Source organism: Mus caroli, chromosome 9 (assembly GCF_900094665.2).
Source record: "Mus caroli chromosome 9, CAROLI_EIJ_v1.1, whole genome shotgun sequence".
Classification (NCBI taxonomy): domain Eukaryota; kingdom Metazoa; phylum Chordata; class Mammalia; order Rodentia; family Muridae; genus Mus; species Mus caroli.
This window is the reverse complement of record NC_034578.1, coordinates 118,168,764-118,188,387: the sequence shown is the minus strand read 5'-3', so window position 1 is coordinate 118,188,387 and position 19,624 is coordinate 118,168,764. Positions and strand designations below refer to the sequence as shown.

The window sequence follows — 19,624 nt, the reverse complement described above, 5'->3', positions numbered from 1 at the left end:
TCGTGAAGAAGATACTAGAAGAGGTACTTCATTGATTTGGTATGCCTAAAACCATTGGCTCAGATAATGGGCCAGCCTTCATTTCTCAGGTAAGCCAGGGAGTAGGTAAGTTTCTGGGCACAGATTGGAAATTCCATTGTGCATACTGTCCCCAAAGGTCAGGGCAGGTAGAAAGGATGAATCAGACCCTGAAGGAGACCTTAACCAAATTGTTGGTAGAGACTGGTACAGACTGGGTGTTGCTCCTTCCCATGGCATTGTTTAGGGCCAGAAATACTCCCTATCATTTCAATCTAACTCCCTTTGAGATCCTGTATGGGACCCCCACTCCCTTGGCCCTGGCTTTTAATGCTCCCCCGACCCCAGAGTGACTTTTCAAGCTGACACAGATCTTATGGCTCGATTGCAAGCTTTCCCGATCAGCCACCAGGAACTGTTGACACTAAACTTAGTGCCCTGATTAACAGAGGTACCTCAGAGATTCCACACAATTACCAAGTTGGAGATCACCCGCCCTTCTGTAAGGCCAGAGAAACCATGAGATGGCTGTGGTGTATCTTTCTTCTCGTGCTGAGCCTCAGCACCCCACACAACCCTACCAAAGTGACTTGGCAATTACTCCCAGCCACTGGGGATGTAGCTTGATCCACTACAGAGGAACACCTGCCTTATACCTGGTGGTTGGACCTTGTCTTTGATTCCTGGGATATCCCTACCCAAGAGACACAGGGGTAGGGATTACCTGAATGTATAAAAACTGCTTGTAATAGCCATTCGGGTTCGCCTTCTAGTCGCTTGACTTGAGGGACTAATTGAAGGTCGATCCTTCGTGCCGGAAAGTAAACCTCTTGCTTTTGCATCAATCTATATTGTGGTGTCTCACTAGAGAATGTCACAAAGTACCACTGACCGAAGGTCAGGGTCTTACAGTTTAGGTAGGAAGAGTGAGGGGGAGAGCAAGACCTGCTAGTGCCATGTTTGCCATTTGGGCCTGTTAGTGCCCTGTAGTTCCTGCACCAATCTCAGATCGTTTAACCTTTACTCAATACACAGGGAGATAAGAGGCTGCTTCTCAACAGTGCCCCTTCCATACCACTCATCTAGATAATGCTCTTCTTACTGAGGGACCCTAAGGATTTTTTCCAGTCCCACACCTTCCTTACAGCCTCTCACTTCCGCCGAGGGTGAAGGCTATGCCAAGTTTCATTCTCCACCCACAGGAACATTCTTGAGTAAAATAATTCTCAGAATGACCCTCTGGAAAGTCCCAGGTAGGGTCCAAATGTGTACCTCTGACGGAGAATCAGGGCTTTAGATTATCTCAAGACACAGCGGACAGGACATGGAAGTTAGACCTTCAGCCTTCCTGCCAAGCCAGCGCTCAGACATCAAAGGCGCCAGGGAGGCATTTGGGCGGAGAGCAGCTGAGACGGCATTCCTCCGGGCTTCCTAGACAGACCTCAGAAGCGTACTTCCGCTCTCGCAGAGAGGCCCGCGGAGCGGAGGAAGTGGGCCCAGGGAGCGAACAGCCATTAGGAAGAATGCTGAGTGCTCCAGCGTGAGTCGGTGAGCGGCTGGGAGGTCGGGTGCAGGAGCGGGCGGCGGGGCACAGTTGCGGTGACCTGGCCCGGGCGGCGTCACGACCCAGGGCGGTTCTCCAGGGAGAGGGACGATCGGAGCGGTGTTGTCCAGCAGTCCGGTGTCCGCCATTATGACTCTCGGTATTCTTGACAAACTCCACACGTAGGTCCACGTTTGACTGTGTAGGTCGGTTATGCTATTGCCTTAAAAACATAAAAATTAAAAAAAAAAACCCTGCGGTTGTGATGTAAAATGTTTGAGATTTTAAAAAAAGCTTCGAACAGCTTGGTGTGATAGCTCCGGCCTGTAATCCCCGCTACTGAGGAAGCGGAGGCAGAAAGACCGGGAACTTGGGCAGTTTAATGAGCCCTTCTCTCAAATTTTAAAAGTAATAAAGGTAGAAATGTTTTCTAAGCTGAAAGGGCACGTTTGAAATTCAGCTTTGATAACGCACTTGAAAGCTGAAACGTGCTCACAGTCCCAACCTAGTGTGTGTATATATATATATATGTATATATATATATATATGTATATATATATGTATATATATAGTGTGTCCAACCTAGTGTGTATACGTGTGTGTGTGTATATATATATAGTGTGTGTGTATGTGTCTGTCTGTCTGTCTTCTGGTGTTCAAGGAGTATTTTGTAATGTCCGAGTTGCTTGAGAGTAAAATGATTAAAATAAATAAATAAATAAATAAAGCAAGGAAGTGAACTGATGGGGGAACCCATTTAGCTTTAGGTGACTTCATTTCGTGAGATTCATTTTCTGGCTCTCCAGCCCAGCAGTGCTTCATTCTTAGTCAGACATACAGCTTCAGAAAGCCCATTGTTCTAATTAACTAAGCTTTGGAAACCTATGTTATAGAAACTTTGAAACTTCTGTCACCGGTTCTGCCCCAGTACAATGCAATTGTCGGTTTTAGCTTTATAAGCCCTAACCTCCCCCTCTTATACTAGGCTGGAACTCATACATCAAACATGTGGGCAGACTGGCATAGAACTCATAGAAAGCCACCTATTTCTACTTCCTGAGTGCTGGGATTAAAGGTGTGTGCTGCCACACCTGGCCCTACATCTTATTTTTGTTTGAGTGCATGTATATGTGTGGCAGTGTACCTGTGGGGATTAGAAGACAACTTGTGGGTGTCTTTCCTGCTGCTGTGTTGGCTCTTGCGATTGGACTCAGGTTCAACTGAACTACACAGTCTTGACACTAGATAACTTTACTCAATGGTCCATCCTATAGGCTGTTCCTGCCTAACTTTCCTGGGTAGTACTGTTCATTACCAAGCATAGCCATACTTAAGACCTTAACAAAAAATTTTTTTAAAAAAAAATGATTTTGTTATGTAAATGTTTCACTGTATGTGCCTATATACCATGTGTGTACCTGGTGCCTATGGAAGTCTGAAGAGACTGTCAGATCTCTTAAGACTAGACTTACAGGACTGTTGTAAGCTTGCAGGTGGGCACGGGGAATTGAACTATGGTCAGCTAGGCTCCTGGGGAAGCAGTGGCCAGTGCTCTTAAATCAACAGCCCACCTCTCCAGTCCCTAAAATCTTTTTTGAAGTATTTTGTTACTTGAAATATTAGGATGTACTTATATCTGATGTTTTCCTGTGCTTAGATAAGGTTGATGTGTTCTTGTTACTGGCACTTGTGACATTTCACCACTTTAAAATACGTGTTTAATTTTGTAATTTGTACTGTTTGAGGGGAAAGAATTTTGAATTCTGCATTCAGGTATTCTGTTTCTTCTCAACGTTCCCTTCCTGATTAGCATCTTGTCTGTAGCAATGAGCTTGGTGTTCTGCATTTTTTATTGGGAGGCCTTGTGAGGAAGACTTCCTCTCTCCTTACTTTGTTGTTTGTTTTTGAGATAGAGTCTCACATAGCCCTGGCTGGAACTTGCTTTACTTCCAAGTAACAAAAGTCTGCCCTCCTCTTATCTCCTAAATAACGGGATTAAAGTCATGTCACTAGCTGACTTGGCTATTATCGAAGTTTCTTAAAATATAATCAGTTTATATCAGTGTGAACTTCTGACCCCACTGCTTTGTTTTGAGACAGGGCCTTATTTATTATGTAGTCAGCCCAGGCTGGCCTTGAATTCCTTATCTTTCTGCCTCCACTTTCCAAGTGCTGAGATAATAGGCATCATCACCATGCCTGGCTTGCTTCAATTTTTGTTAAATTTAATTTACTATTACTGTGTGTGTGTCTGTGTGTCTCTGTCTGTGTGTATGTGTACAATGTACTAAAGTGGGCATAGAGTCAGTGTGTGTGTGTGTGTACACTAATGTCGGCATGGAGTCAGTTCTTTCCACTTTAATGTGGATTTTGGGGGTAGAACTCAGGTTGCTGGTGAGGTAAGTGCTTTTACCTCTCTGCCCCTGCTTAAGTATATAATTTTTGCCTTTCACTAATTTTCTGATACTGCAAAACACTTGTATTTTCTCTGTCTAGCATGGCATCTGCCACTTCTTCACAGAGCCCTGATTCTTTTATTGGAGATTGGTATTTAGAAAGCAAGTTGTGGACATTCTAGGCATCATCACTATAATCATTATCTCAGTCTAGGTTTACTTATCTGTATCTAAGTGAGTGTATGCAGACATGTATGTGTGTTTATGTATGTTTATACGTACATACAGAGTCCAGAAGAACAGTGATCCCTTAGAGCTGGAGTGTAACAGATTCTTGGCCTCTTATGTAGGTGCTAGAATCAGAACTTCAGTCCTTGTAATTACAAGTTCTTGTAACCACGGAGGCATTTCTACAGTCCCATATAGTCTTACTGCTTAATTGCTACATCAATTTCAATATTATTTTTAAAATTCTATCATGTAACTAAAGCAGACAGCTCTACCTCCTTCAGATTCTGTTTCTATATATGCTTTTCTTTAATCTATGTTTGTTCTCCACCAATACCACACTGGCTTGATTTCTGAAGCTATCTCTATGGCCATCAGTCTTGAAAATCAAGTAAGATGGCTAAATGTGTAAAGGCACCTGAGCTTGGTCCTTGAAACCCAGAGAATGACTCCTGTAAGTTGACCCCTGACCCCTCAGCATGCATGCTGTGATACATAGCACCCAGACACACAAAATAAAAAATTAACAAATTCAGGTATATCTATTTCTTCCTCTTTAGTGATCAAAGTAATTTTTAGCTAATCCCTTTTGCCTTTTAATATAAATTGTAGTATCATCTTTACATTGCTCTTCTCCTGCCAAGCATCTTTTCTCCTTTTCCCTGCAGTTCTGGGATTATCTCCAGGGACTTGAATGTGTTAGGTAATTGTTCTACCACTAAATTGCATTCCCAGCTTCCCTCCCATCCTCCTGAGATTCTGATAGGAAATAAACTAAACATCAACTTGATAAAAATTGATAGCTTTTCATACTATATCTCCCAATATGTGACTGTAGTATGGTGCGTCTGTCTGCATATTTAGATGCTCTTTGACCTTTTTTATCAGCCACTTGTGTTTTTTTTTTAATTTATTTTTTTATTAGGTATTTTCCTCGTTTACATTTTCAATGCTACCTCAAAAGTCCCCCATACCCACCCCCCCAATCCCCTACCCACCCACTCCCCCTTTTTGGCCTTGGAGTTCCCCTGTACTGGGGCATATAAAGTTTGCAAGTCCAATGGGCCTCTCTTTTGATACATATGCAGCTAGAGACAAGAGCTCCGGGGTACTGGTTAGTTCATATTGTTGTTCCACCTATAGGGTTGCAGTTCCCTTTAGCTCCTTAGGTACTTTCTCTAGCTCCTCCATTGGGGGCCGTGTGGTCCATCCAATAGCTGACTGTGAGCATCCACTTCTGTGTTTGCTAGGCCCCGCCACTTGTGTTTTCTAGCCCTATGAATGTCTTAACTATATTTCCACCCTAGGTCTCAGTCCGCAGGTGCTCATGCACATGTGTCTTCTCACACATCCTCGAGAACCTCGAGAACCTACCTCCATCATGTGTGTGAACATCATTTTCTTGTCTCTTCTAGGACTGAGCTCAATCGTGTGTGCAGATACCATTTTCTTGTCTCTTCTTTTCTGAACATCAGTGTTGGTTGTTCATTCTTTTACCAGTGACTTCTGATGACCTAGCAAATAATGCCACACACTGCAATACTGTGAAGATACTCACAAGGATACAGCAGTGATTTAGTGAAAGCAACAGATTTCTTTTGTGTTCATCTGGGTGACCCTGGATAGGAGTGATGCCTCCAGGCAGGTGGCATGCTGCCCGCTCAGCTCAGGTATCAAGGGAACAAGGCTGCCTTCGTATGGTAAAAGAAGAGGAGGAGGATGGCTATATTTCAGTGCAGACTGCCAGGCCACAGACACTTAACCGCCCTGGCCAGGAGCTATTCCGTCAGCTCTTTAGACAGCTTCGCTATCATGAATCTTCTGGGCCCCTAGAAACTCTGAGCCGGCTCCAGGAGCTCTGCCGCTGGTGGATGAGGCCTGATGTTCTTTCGAAAGCACAGATGTTAGAGTTGTTGGTGTTGGAGCAATTCCTGAGCATCTTGCCTGGAGAGCTCCGGACATGGGTCCAACTCCATTGCCCTGAGAGTGGCGCAGAGGTTGTGGCCCTGCTGGAAGAGCTGCAGAGGGATCTTGATGGAACCCCATTGAAGGTAGGTGGTACACAGTAAGTTCTGCCTGCCTTTTTGTAAATGAGATGGTTTTCTGAACTGTGAGCTTGGGAAATGTAGGGGAGCTTCCCCTTGTTAATTCTCTTGATACCTGAGTATCTGAGAACTAGACTGTGATCATGGACCCTTTAGCAAAGTGTTCCTTCCATTTTACAGATGAAGACCACCTTAAAGTAGGATCAGCAGGTATTGATACATCATAGAATTACTTTTTGGATATGTGTTTATGTCATAGAAGGTCCATCTCCACATAAGATCTGCAGGGAACTGAAGGGAGTCAGGAATCGTGATATCTGAGTGGAAGAATACAAAAGAACAGTCTGCATGAACTATGTTTCCTTTTCTTAAGGTTTTTGAGGATATAGGAGTGGGAGTGGGCACAAGGGTTTGGGGCATCTCTGGGCTGAAAGTTGGAAGGCCTCAACTTTTAGCTTTGTCCAACAGTCTTACTGTTCTTAGACATATTATTGTGGGGCTCCCACCAGTAAAGACCACTCAGATAGAGTCTGTGAGCCAATTGAAAATCTTTATTTTAGCTGGCTGGTGACTACATATGGGTATTTGGAGCACTAAGTGTACTCCTAGCCTTTCTTGGGTTTAGATTTAAGCAAGACAACCAAATCCTGGCTGGAAAGATCCCACGGTTTCCTTTTTGCAGCTGTAAACTAAGTAGATAGTTATGAAAGCCAAATTACCCAATTAGCAAAATTGAGGAAGTTAGGCTAATTTTTGCAAAGATCCTGTATTGTTGCTATTCTAGTGCTGTGAAGAAACGCCAATGACCATGCAGCTTGTGGCCATGGCGGCTTTTATAAAGAAAAGTATTTAACTGGAGCTTGGTTATACTTTCAGAGGTTTAGTCCATTATCATTTATGGTGGGTATCTTAGAGTTTTACTGCTATGAACAGACACCATGACCAAGGTAACTCTTATAAAAAGCAACATTTAATTGAGGCTGACTTACAGGTTCATAGGTTCAGTCCATTATCATCAAGGTGGTGAAAGACCTCCGAAGAGGAGAGATCCTCACTTAAGTTTCGGGATGACGCAACCCCCCAAGAACTCACAAGAGACTGTCCTTGCTGCAATCACACGAGGTTTATTGACAGGAACCAGCGTGCTGGGGCCGAGACTCGTATTCCACACGGGGTAGAGGAGTTCGACCCTGAGTAGCTGAGAGAAGGGAGTATTTTGGAGCACTAATACTCCAAAAGCTGTATTTAAAGGAAGAAACCACAACCCAAGGGGTAGGGAGGGCGCCATTGGAAAAATACCAAAAATACCAGTGAAAAATCACAAGGGGAAACTCCCTGTGAAAGACAAGAAAAAATTCAGACCCCTTAGCACTAAGAATGTAGGTTAGCCGATTCAGTGACCCTGTTCCAGGAACTGGCCGGCCACAAAAGTTAGATTAAAATCTTGAGAACAATCTTGAGGAGCAGGGAGTTTCTCCTTGTGATTTTTAGTACCCCCTTGTGATTTTTCACTGGTATTTTTGTCATTTTCCAATAACACCCTTCCTACTCCCTTGGGTTGTGTTTTTTTCCTTTAAATACCCCCTTTCCCAGCTTCATGGGGGTCCACGGTCCCCTGCGTGGTGTACGACTGTGGGCCCCAGAGCGAGCCTGGATTAAAAAGTCCTCTTGTGGTTTGCATTAAGGTCGTTTCTTGTGAGTGATTTGGGGTGTCGCCTCTCCTGAGTCAGAACGTGGGGGAGTCCTCACTTTGTGGGTCTTTCACTTGTTTCTCAAGAATGTTCTCGCTTTACTCCATTTCTCATCTTTAGACCTGGAGTCAAGTAGCACCTAGTGGAGAAGTTTCATTGTGGCATGTGAGGATTGCTATTATTGACTTGACCAGTGCGTCCTTCGGTTACCTGGTGCAGGGAGGCCGAGGGGTGAAGTTTCTCTATCACCTTTTTCTCTGGGTCCCTTCTGCCAAGAAGTGATTAAAGGGCCTGGTGGCCTAAACCTTTACAGATTGGCCCATGGGAGTGTTCTCTGAATTTGCTTTCTAATTCCTACAAGAATGTTCTCATAACATTTTCTTCTTGCCAGGATCCATGTCTTACTCAGAATCCAGATGTGCATTGGATAGGCACTGGTGCTCTGCAGCCCGCACAGATATGGTCCCCTGCGTCACATCTCAGGAACAGTTCTGCTCTAGAGGACCACTTGGAGACTCCACATGGAATAGGAATTTGTGACTTCCTGGCTGAACAAACTGGTACTTACTGCCTAGACCCTAACTTTATGTCATATCTCTTGTGTTTCCTATACTGTTGTCTTGTTATCATCTGCTCTCTCACAAGAATCTTTTGGTACCTAGCTCTGGGTTCTCTTGAAAGCTTCTGTGATTCATGTCTGGTTGGCTTCTTCCATTCCACTGTCCCTTTTCTGGTCCCTAGCAGACACTGAGGATGTCTGTGCATCTTGAATAGCAGTCTGCTTGCTTGTAGGTCCAAGGATCCTCTAGGAGTGAGGAGAGTGGGTTTCTGGGGTGTCCAGAGCTGGACCACTCTCTTATGGCTCTTTTTTCCTTCAGATTCTCCTGCTGTCTCGGTGCCTGACTATTTCCAGTTAGAAGAGGGCATAGAATACCAGGTAACAGCCAGCAAGCCTTTGGTAATCAAGCTGCAGGTGAGCCTCAAGACTTTGGGTCTTTTCTGGTGTCACATGCGTGGCTGCCCGATGGGTAGTGCAACTCTCTTCATCCTGTGTTGTCATTTAACTTTATAATCAAGAGCCCAGAGCTTTCTACTGGGTGATGACCTTTCACCTTTGCTAGATTTCTCCAGTGTTAACACTATGTCAAGCCCATAACCCTCTCACAGCTGAGAGCTGTGAATCAGCTCTAAGTCATAGTTCTTTATTTTTTCAGGAAGCTTTGACTTTCCAGGATGTGGAGGTGACCTTCTCTCAGGAAGAGTGGGGATGTTTGAACTCAGCTCAGCGCAATCTTTATCGGGATGTTATCCTGGAGAATTATGGGAATGTAGTTTCTGTGGGTAAGTCTTCAGTATCCCCAGCTACCTTCACTTTTGGTTTTTCTCCTTTTTTTTTTTTTAAAGATTTATTTATTTTTTATTTATATGAGTACACTGCAGCTGTCTTCAGACACAGACTAGAAGAATGCATTGGATCCCATTACAGATGGTTGTGAGCCACCATGTGGTTGCTGGGAATTGAACTCAAGACCTCTGGCAGAGCAGTCAGTGCTCTTACCGCTGAGATATCTCTCCAGCCTGGTTTTTCTCCTTTTTTTATCTTAAAAATAAAAATTCATTTATGTGCATGAATATGTATGCATGCAGGTGCTTGCATGCCATGGCTCATACTGTCAGAAGATAGCTAGTGAGAGTAGTTTCTGTCCTTTCTACCATGTGGATCCAATGAATCCTATTCCAGCTAAGCTTGGTGGCAGGTGCCTTTACCCTCTGAGCCATTTTCACTGGCCCTTGGTGAAACCCTTGGTTTTCTTTATTACAATGTGTAGAAAGGGGCCTTGTCTTAGATTGTGGTTCTGTAGCCACCAAGCTTATTACTCAGTCTATTACTAAACTGTCCTTGAATAATGGAGATGGTGATATCTGTCATATGAGATTATTGAGAAGACTGAGTCTGTCTTAAGTTCCCAGTCCATTTAGTCCCTCAAATATTGCTAACTGATGTAGCCAATTGAGTAGTTGTATGCTTCTCACCTCTAGAGAATATTATTATCATTGTTGTTAGATATTTTATGTGTATGGGTATTTTGCCTGCATGTGTGTTTGTGCACCACCTGCATATAATGCTCATGGAGGTCAGAAGAAGGCATCAGATCCCTTGGAACTTGAGTTACAGATGGTCGTTAGCCACATGTGGATGTTGGGAATTAAGCTAGATCCTTTGGAGGAGCAGCCAGTACTCTTTATCTGATGAGGCATCTTTCCAGTTCTACTCTGGAGAATTCTTGAAGCTCCTTTGCCTGTAACTTTTCTCAGCCTCTCTTCTCTACCTAGGGCAGCAGTTCTCAACATATGGGTCCAACCCCTCTGGCAAATGTGTATTTCCAAAAATATTTACATTATGATTTGTAACAGTAGTAAAATTAGTTATGAAGTAGTAGTGGAAGTAATTTTGTGGTTAGGGTCAGCACAACATGAGGAACTGTTTTAAAGGGTTTCAGCATTGGGAAGTTATTAGTGGGTTGAGAACCACTGCTTAGGGCTATCACAGATGGCTGGCCAGGCATTCTGTCCTAGCTTTTTGCATTTGTCTTTCTGGCCTTCTCTCCTCTCTGCCAGGACTGTAGGTCCTAGAAAGTAGCTCTGTGTGGCCTGTCTTACCTCACATCCCATTTCTTTTCTGCAGTGGGCTCCTCTCCCAAACCTGCTCTGATCTCCTGGCTAGAAGCAAGGAAGCCATGGGGTGTGAATATCTGCACAGTTCAGCTTAAGAGAGATCCTGATGCTGCTCCCGAAGGTGAGCTCTGTCAAGTGTACTGCATCGAGCCCCTCTTACATGTGCTTTTCTTTCATATGGTTAATTATATCACGAGGGACTTACTCCATTATTTGCTAGGACTTACTAAGGGGTTCTAGAACCCTGGGCCACTTCCTGCTTGACTTATAATCGGCCACTTCTTTTCAGCCTTGACCCTTCCCTAGCATCTCAGTATCAGTTCTTGCTCCTCACAGGGCTTCCCTGTTCTCTTTTCCACTGAGTTCTAATGCTCCTCATTTCTGTGTCTGCACTAACTCTGAATTACCTGTGTTCATCCATCCCATTCTGGCTCTTCCTTGTTTGATTTTTCTTTCTATGATGAGCTTAGATCTAGTTTTTTCAGCAAGGTCCTACGTGAAGCACCAGGTCTTGACTTTTGGGAACTTTTATGTGGTGTTCCTGTGGCATAACTTTTCTCTGTTGTCTTGCTATAATATTCTTTTTTTTAGATCTGTTTAATGCCCTGTTAGATTTGATTTCTGTCTCCCTCCCTCTGTCTGCTGTATCTAGCCCTTCTTCCTCCCTTTCCTGTTATTTGAGATACTTTTTCTTTGTCTTATCTTTGACTGTTTTGTATAAAGATAATGACAGGCAAGATTCTTGCTACTAAGGATCTATTAATAGTTTCTTGCCTTTTCCAGTTCCAAATATTGAAGAAAAATATTTTCTTTTTCTTCCTCCTTCCTTCCCCCCCCGCCAAACTAGGAGGTAAGCTTCAAATTAAGCCAAACAAGTTCATCTTGAAACAGAAACCTTCCGAATACATAGAAACCTGTGTAAAGACATCAATAAGTCCTGAGACAAGTGTTTCTGAGGAGACAGGGCTCAAAGAATCTTTTAAACAGAAGAGTAGGCTACAGACATCCTGTGGAGACTCCATACAAATGAAAGAGATGAAGGAAGGAGCCGACATTAGTCAAAGGACAAGAAGAGTATCTGAAGTATTGAGAAACAATGATATTCTTGAGTTAAAACATATTAAATGTGTGAGTGTTTCTAGAAAAAGGCTATCCTTTAAACATGGCTATGACAGAAACTTCAGAAAAAGTTCACACCATTATAATAAATATGGGGAAGGACTCAGAGGCACAGGTGAGGGGTTTGGTGTGTATCAGAATACTGGACTGAAAGAGAATGGAAAGGACAGATGTGGGGAGACCTCAAGGAAGAGCTGGCATGCCCATCCTGAGCATCATCAGCTATGCTACAGTGAAGGGGGCCTGTTTCAATGCAGGGTGTGTGGGAAAGCGTTCAAGTGGCGTTCAAACTGTATACGGCATGAGAAAATTCACACTGGAGTGAAACCTTACCAATGCAGCTTATGTGAGAAAGCTTTCCAACGTTTGTCAGCCTACCGTCTGCACCAAAAAACCCATAGTAAACAGAAACGTGGATCCAGTAAGTACAAAAATGGCCTCACCTGCAGCTTGGATGTCAGTCATCATTTGACAGACGGGGATGAGGGAAAACACTTACATTGTAACCAGTGTGGGAAAAACTTCTCCTGTAAGTCTTATGCTATTGAACACCAAAGGATTCACACACAGGAGAAACCTTATAAATGTACCAGATGTAGGAAAACCTTTCGGTGGAAGTCAAACTTTTCTCGTCATATGAAATTACATCACAAAGAGGTGTATAAACAAGAGAAACGTCAAGAAGACTTCAAGCAGAGTTACAGGCAGTCTCAGGTTATCTCTACTGTAGAGAAAACTTTTCCATGTCAGAATTGTGGGAAAACTTTTACTCAAAAGAAATCACTCATTGAGCACCAGAGGATTCATACAGGGGAGAAACCATACCAGTGTAGTGGGTGTGGAGAGACATTTACCTATAGGTCATCTTATATTATTCATATGAAGCGAAAGCAACATGCTATTAAAATAAAGCCTGAACATGGCTGCCTAACTGTTAGTCAGGGTGCAGTGTTTCCCATTCCTCAGGATAGTCATAATACAAAGGGGTCTAATAAGTGTAAATACTGTGGCAAAGCCTTTGATAACCGCTCATTTCTTCTCATTCACGAGAGAGTTCACACTAGAGAGAAGCCCTATCAGTGCAGGGAGTGTGAAAAAGCCTTCCGATGGAGTTCCAATCTCTACCGACATCAGAGAAAACACTTTTTGCACAAGCGGTATAAGTATCGTGAAAGTAAAGAGACTTCAAATCTACAGTCAAAAATTCTCATTGATCAGAAGCCCTTTTGGTGTCAAGAATGTGGGAAAACCTTTACACGTAAAAGAAGCCTTTTAGATCATAAGGGAATACACAGTGGAGAGAGACGCTTTAAGTGCAACTTGTGTGAAAAATCTTTTGATAGAAACTATCGACTTGTTAATCACCAGAGGATCCACACTACAGAGCAACCACAGTGGCGTGATAAAGATTTTGTTGGGATACATGCCCGTTCTGTTGACCAGAGAAAACACAGCAGCATGCTGCAGTCTGAATATGGCCTACATTCAGATAAGCCTGGCTTATCTTACTGTCAGGATGTAAGGTTAAATATTCAGGAACTAAGTGGAAAGCTCCGTAAAGAGTGTGATAACCCTTCTGATGAGAGTTCCAAGTCAATTGCATTCCAGAATATGCCCACCAAGAAGAAAGCCTGCCACAGATGCAGCACTTGCGGGAAAACATTTAAAAAGCATTCACATCTTATTAGCCACAAGAGATGTCACACAAAAGAGAGGCCCTTCAAATGCATAGTGTGTGGGAAGACCTTCAGGTGGTCTTCCAATTTGACTCGGCATATGAAAAACCATGTTAGAAATTAGCCTGGGGTCTTCGATGACGGTGGGGGTGGGGAATAATTCTTGGTCACATTCTAGAGAACTTTAGTGGTAGGCACTGGGGAAAACCTTTGTAAAGGTCCAGTCCTTTTTGGCTTGGATGTTCTTGGTGTGGAATCTTGATGATTTCAAAACTCAGGAACTTCTCAGTCTTCCTTCTGGAAAGAGATGTTGAAAAAGAACAGAATGTTCTCTGGGGTCTTTTAGAGATTCTGGCCCCTAGGTTTAGCCCAGGACTCTGACAGCCAGGTCTCCTTAGATAATTCTTGCTGTTTGTGATTATTGGAAAGCATGTCTGTAGCCTAGTAAGCGTTGTCTGTTGGGAAGGGGCCATTTAGATCCCCAGTTCTTCAGGGTCAGTTTGTGTTGGTGCTGTTCTGTTGACTTTAAAACCAAGAACTTGTATTCTACATCAGATGTCTCCTGGGGGCCCCTGGTTGGGGCTTCAGTTTATAATCGGTTTTTGGTTATTAACTATGGTCCTAAAGTAGTCTCAGTGGCAAGTGAAAAGGACAGGGTGCTAGGCTCCGTTGCTTGGTCTAGACAGGCAGCATTACTCCATCATTTCAGCTGAGATACAAGAGCACTCCTCATGTGCCAGTGACCAGAACAGACAAAAACCCTGCTGTTTGGGGATCTGTAAGTCACTAAATGAGTTAGATCCTATTTTGGATGGTGATATGTGTTGAGGACAAAGTCATCCAGAGATGAATGGCAAGGAATCTGGCTAGGATGTGGATTGTAATTTTAAACAAACTGTCCAGGAAATAGTATTACTGACAGTGAAACTAAGTGGGACCAGGTGTTAGGAGGCATTGACATCTCTAGGAGTTGCAAGACAGACAGACAGGGCTACATAGAGAAACCTTATTTCAAAAAAATAAAAAATAGGATAAATAAACAAGACACCCCTCCCCCCCAAACCTAACAAACAAAATACCTAATTGACTAAAAAGCTAAAGGAAGTTGGAATTGGGGGGGGGGGGGCGTGAGCTATGTTGCTCTATTGGGAAAGAGTATAAGATAGAGAAGGTAGGATCTTATCTGGTGACTTTAGGGTAGTATAGAGTCCCTTGGGTGGAGTAGATGAGGTATTGTTTGCACATTAGTTATAATGTCATCTCTGGTATAGCCCTTTGTTCATAGTCCTGATTATCCTGGAACTTTGTCCTTTAAGCTCTCCTGCTCCTATCTCTTTTGAGGACTATGCCTTAACTGCTAGTGTGACCTGGGTTCCCAGTTATGCTTGTCACTGCAGCCTGACCAAGCAAGCACTTGGGAAAGCTGTGCTAGGGTGCATATGTTGACAGATTGTGCAAAACAAGTGAAAAATGCTGCTTCTCCAATCTGAAAAAAAATGAGTCTGCACAGTGCTTGTGTTACCTTTGCCTGGGTTCAGTTCCTAGCATCTATGTGGCAGCTCACAACCATTGGCAGTCCCAGAGAATCCCGTGCTCTGTCCTGAATTTTGTGTGCTCCAGACATGCACATGGCTCACAGACATGCAAACAAAATACTCATACAAAATACATTTTAAAAATAGCATGGGTATGAAAACAAATCTGTACTTTCAAATTGCCTCTCAGAAAGAATCTAGTTCTGCCAAGTCAGGAGTAGAACTGTATTTTAAATGGGTCTTGATCAGATAGGTTGGGGGGTACTTTATAAAACAGGCCTTGAGTCTAGTATTGAATGGAAGTTGTACTCAAAAGTACACAGCTGCTAGGTACGAGCCCAATTACTGACGGGTTTGAGTAGTAGAGTGCCAGTTGACAGATTCTGATTGTCTTGGCAACCATGTCTAATCTTGAACTTGGCCTGGAAAGCACAGGCTTCTTTGAGCATGGCCTTTCCACTGCCTGAGGAACTGAAGTTGGGGGTGGGGGTAGGCATATGGGCTGAGACCATTATGGAGTAATGGGTATTGGATGGCCTCTTAACTCACCTGGTTAGTGTGGTCAGTTACATCCTTACTGAAGGATATCAAACCACAGTGTGCAGAGAAGAAACCATGTAGGCTTTTTTAGTAATCTCTTAGAGAAGTTAGTTTTTGAAAGCTCAAGTATAAAATGGGTGGAATAACGGGAGTTCAGATCCCCTTGTAAGTAGATTGCCAGGGGACTTGGAAAGGCTTATAGAAAATGTGTGTTCTATCTGTGTGTCCCTTCCTGGACCAATGTGAAGAATGATGAACACGAGTTCATCACTACAACAGTGTTTAGATGGTGGGACCTACAGAACCCTGTTTGCTGTTAGCAGAACACACCGTGCAGAAGATGTTTGGTACTTCAGAAAGAATATAAAGCTCAGTGTGGAGGAACACACTCTAATCCTAATGTGGGATGCCAAAGCAAGAGGACCAAAAGTCTAAAGCCACTTGGGGATAACGAATAATAAGATCCTGTTCAAGCAACTACCATCACAACAAAAACAGACAATTATAGCGAATGTGGAAGACATATCCTCAAGCTTAGGATGCTACATGAAGAGTTGCAGAAGCTGTATATAATATACCATTTATATGAATTTTAAGCACATTCAAAGTGCTCACATCACTTCCACTGGGATGGAGTTCTAACCTTATAGGGTGGTGGTGGGGACAGTAATGATATGCATGTGTGACGTTAAGACTAGTGTCTGTCATATAACCATTCCTGATGTATAGTAAATATTTTGTTCAATTTTCTGTGGATTCAAAAGGCGTGACATAAGAGTGTAAACTTAATGTATGCTATACCGCTCTATATTCTCTCAGTATGAGATGCTAGTGAAATCACAATGGAAACGTTCTTCACTTGTTTTTCTAATTATTGATGCAGATACAACCTAAGATTGCTACAATTTAACAGGATAATATAGTGACTTCTTTCAACTGTTAAAAGTAAATAAAAATAAACAAAAATTAATCATGGCCTCTGACATCTATATAATTATACAGAAGTTCCAGCTCTGCCACTCACAATGCTGCTACCTCCTCTTCCCTCATCCCCTCTGTGTTAGAAATCGCTCTGTAGGCCAGGCTGGCTTCAAAAACCATAGTGATCCTCCTGTCTTCCTACAGAGTGCTGGGATTAAAGGTGTGCACTACCACACCTGGCCTATTTTATCTCTTAAATTCTGAGCATTATCCTGCTAAATATGGAGTAACACAAAATGGCTGTCGGTGAAGAGACTGTTAAACAGCTGCAATATGACAATGAAATGTGTCTGTTTGAAGAAAGCAGTTTTCTGTGTCTCCTCACTCTCTCCAGGTTATGAGACTATAAGCTATTTTCAATACCTCTTGCCTATCCCCCTTTTAAAAAGTGAAACTAGAAAAGAGATGATTCCAATGATGGCATAGAATTTGGGACAGTGATGCATGTTAGCTATCCCACTTTCCTGGCAAATGGGAAAAACATGAGTATTTTATATGCCAAGTACCACATCTTTTAAGTTAATATTTATGGTGCTGTAAATGGCAAAATTGTGGCAGCTGGTACCTATTGAAAAGCCAAAAACCATATCAGTTATTTAAACAGCTTGTAACTATTGACTGTATATGTTGAAGAAAAGACAGAAAAAGAATGCCAGGGTATATTAGGGTAGAAACTGCTCTAGCAGTCTCTATCCAGGACCAGGAGAGCTGTGGTAGTGTCTGTCCCCATATTAGAGGTGAGGATGCTGACCAAGACCTTTTCTCACATCTGGGCAAGCTGATGGAGGAGGGAAGTTCAACCTGTCTAAACCCTAATTTTTGTTAATGCACCTAGGCCTTCATTCATTCTATAACCACCATAGACTGCCAGAGAGGTCCTGTAGGGCTTTCAGACCTATGATTTTGTGGAAGGGTGCCAGTACGAAGCAGGTATCTTGGGGAAGGAGATAACAATTCACAGTGAGACTGAACTTCCAATTGTTGGTCAGTCCCCTTTTGCCTGAAAAACATGTAATACATACAAGTATGTATTTTCAGTCTACCCCCACTGTTCTCTTCCACTTTTTTTTCATAGTTTATATCTTTTATTGATGAAATAACATTTTGGTTTCTAGATGATTGTGAACATTTGATATGATTAGTCTGTTAAAATATAACCATTCTGAAAGGTATGCAGTGGTGTATGTTCATGTGAATAATTCCTTTTTTTAAAAAATTGAATATTTTCTTTATATACATTTCAAATTTCAAATTCTATCCCGAAAGTTCCCTGTACCCTCTCCCCGCCCTGCTCTCCTACCCACCCACTCCCGCTTCTTGGCCCTGGCAATGCACTAAATAAAGATAGAATATTAAAAGCAGTAAGGAAAAAAGGTCTCTTCCACTTTTAAACCAGCATCCAGAGAACCAGAGAGTGCTTGCTTGCAGAGAACCTGAGTTAGGATCCTGGTACCCAAGTCAAGGTGATTCATATGACCTGCAACTAACTCCAGAATATTAATGCCCTATTCTGGCCTCTGTGGGTATCTGTGCTCAATGGTTTGTACATAATTCAGATACATACATTAAAACAATCTTAAATGAACACCAAATTCCTATCTTAATAGGTTACAAAGTGTGGCTGAACAGGTACAATATATTCCTGTAACAGCATCATCTTGTCAATTTTTACTGACAAATCCAGGGAACATTTAGGAGTGCACCTTAAGGCTATGGCTGAAGGGAGATTGGAGGGACTCAACTTTTGTCAGCACTGGGCAGGATTTAGGCACTGCTGCACATTGAGAACAGTTCAGTGCTGACATGAATATTTGTGTTAAGCTTTTAAATCTTTATTATAGGTTATCCTAGACTCCCTCCCCCCTCCATGTGAATAAGTGAAATTGCCAGAAACCAACAGTTCAGCTTTTCAATAGCAGTGAATAGACTTTTCCATCAAGTCTGGCAGCCTAAAGCTAAGAGCTGTCAGCCAGCCAAGCATCTCCTCAACCAGCTGGACTGTGCTCAACAACTCTAAGAACATTCTAGCTGCAAGGAGCAGAAGTATCTGGAAAGCCACAATGGTCTTAGGAGGCCTTGTCTCAGGCAACCACTGTTGCGCCCACCTTGTCCATCAAGGAAAACGCAACACGGTTGGATTCTTCTCAACAGCTTTATTGCAGGAACACCTCGATGCTACTGGAACCCCGGGAACCCAGGGAGGAATCCTTATATACACCCCAGCACAGGGAAAAGCTTTGTGTCCTCCTGGGATTGGTCAGTCTGCCGGCACCTTAATTTGCATGCACCTGCTCGGGAGGGGTTGGCACCAGATTCGGGCTAATGCCTGCGCAGTGGTGTTGTTTACAGCCACAGTGTACTGGAAACCGGCGCCATCTTTTAAGCATCGGCTGCCTACATCTCCCCCTTTTTTGTTTAATAATATGATGCTGGACTAGGTCTGGGCAAGTCTGTCCATCGGCCACGGCTCCTTTCTTAGGTCGATCCTTTCATGTCACAGCCTTACCCGTCATAGGGTTACCCTATCGCCTCTAGGCCCCGTTTCTTAGGTTGGTCTGTGAATAAGGAAAGTTGCCTGTCACTGGATACCGTGGATCTATGTGACTACAACTGCCAGACGACCTAGGGCGAATTCTTAATTTTTTAAAGAGGCCAGCTAAACATTGGGAGATACGCCATCTTTAATCGCCATCAATGCTTGGTACACCACTGCCTTATACTGAGCGTGCTCTCATTTGAGTCGACACAATAGCAAGATACAAAAGACACAACCCAGGAGGACCACTGCCCCCCAGGCCAACATTCCCGCCCATTCCTTAAAGAATGAGAAGGCATTGGTGATCCAGGAGGTGAAGTCCTCCAAGGTGACGGGGTCCAGTCGAGTGCTGTTGAGTTTGGCAATCTGGAGGAGCAGCTTTCTGGACAACTGCTCCGCTTTAGCTGACCAATTTCCTTTAAGGTACTCAGATAAGAGACGACTCTGTTCAAGAGACTGAGAGAAATTAGCTTGTACAACTTTATACAATTCTTCAACCTGTTCTTGAACTAAGTCTATTAAATAAGAGAGAGTCCCATCTGCTTTGATATGACTGAGGAGGCATACATGACAAAATGTGGCCTCAGCTTTTGCCACAAGTGTCTTCATCAGAGTTTGGAGGACAATAATAGATGTCCCA

General features: G+C 43.1%; 1 protein-coding gene across 7 annotated transcripts; it reads left to right on the top strand.

Moving 5' to 3' along the window:
* Window positions 1-1,315: 1,315 nt before the first annotated feature.
* Znf445 (zinc finger protein 445) lies at window positions 1,316-17,620 on the top strand. 7 transcript variants are annotated; one of them, XM_021172162.2, is made up of 7 exons: window positions 1,316-1,558; window positions 5,601-6,236; window positions 8,313-8,481; window positions 8,800-8,894; window positions 9,136-9,262; window positions 10,608-10,718; window positions 11,445-17,620. In XM_021172162.2, the coding sequence occupies exons 2-7, from the start codon at window positions 5,817-5,819 to the stop codon at window positions 13,514-13,516; spliced, it is 2,994 nt and encodes a 997-aa protein (XP_021027821.1). In that variant the 5' UTR covers window positions 1,316-1,558; window positions 5,601-5,816; the 3' UTR covers window positions 13,517-17,620. The 7 variants fall into 7 exon arrangements, with proteins under 7 accessions (XP_021027821.1, XP_021027823.1, XP_029336995.1 ...); XM_021172164.2 differs by having other exon boundaries at window positions 1,316-1,566; window positions 5,686-6,236; window positions 8,800-8,858; XM_029481135.1 differs by having other exon boundaries at window positions 1,316-1,566; window positions 5,686-6,236.
* The last annotated feature ends 2,004 nt before the right edge of the window (window positions 17,621-19,624 follow it).

What these genes read in the sequence shown, in the direction of transcription:
- Znf445 (XM_021172162.2), top strand. Translation starts at nt 5,817, where the DNA reads ATGCCTCCAGGCAGGTGGCATGCTGCCCGCTCAGCTCAGGTATCAAGG. An exon ending in CTTCCTGGCTGAACAAACTG is followed by an intron (nt 8,482 to 8,799) that starts GTACTTACTGCC and finishes TTTTTCCTTCAG; the next exon opens with ATTCTCCTGCTGTCTCGGTG. An exon ending in TCCTGATGCTGCTCCCGAAG is followed by an intron (nt 10,719 to 11,444) that starts GTGAGCTCTGTC and finishes CCGCCAAACTAG; the next exon opens with GAGGTAAGCTTCAAATTAAG.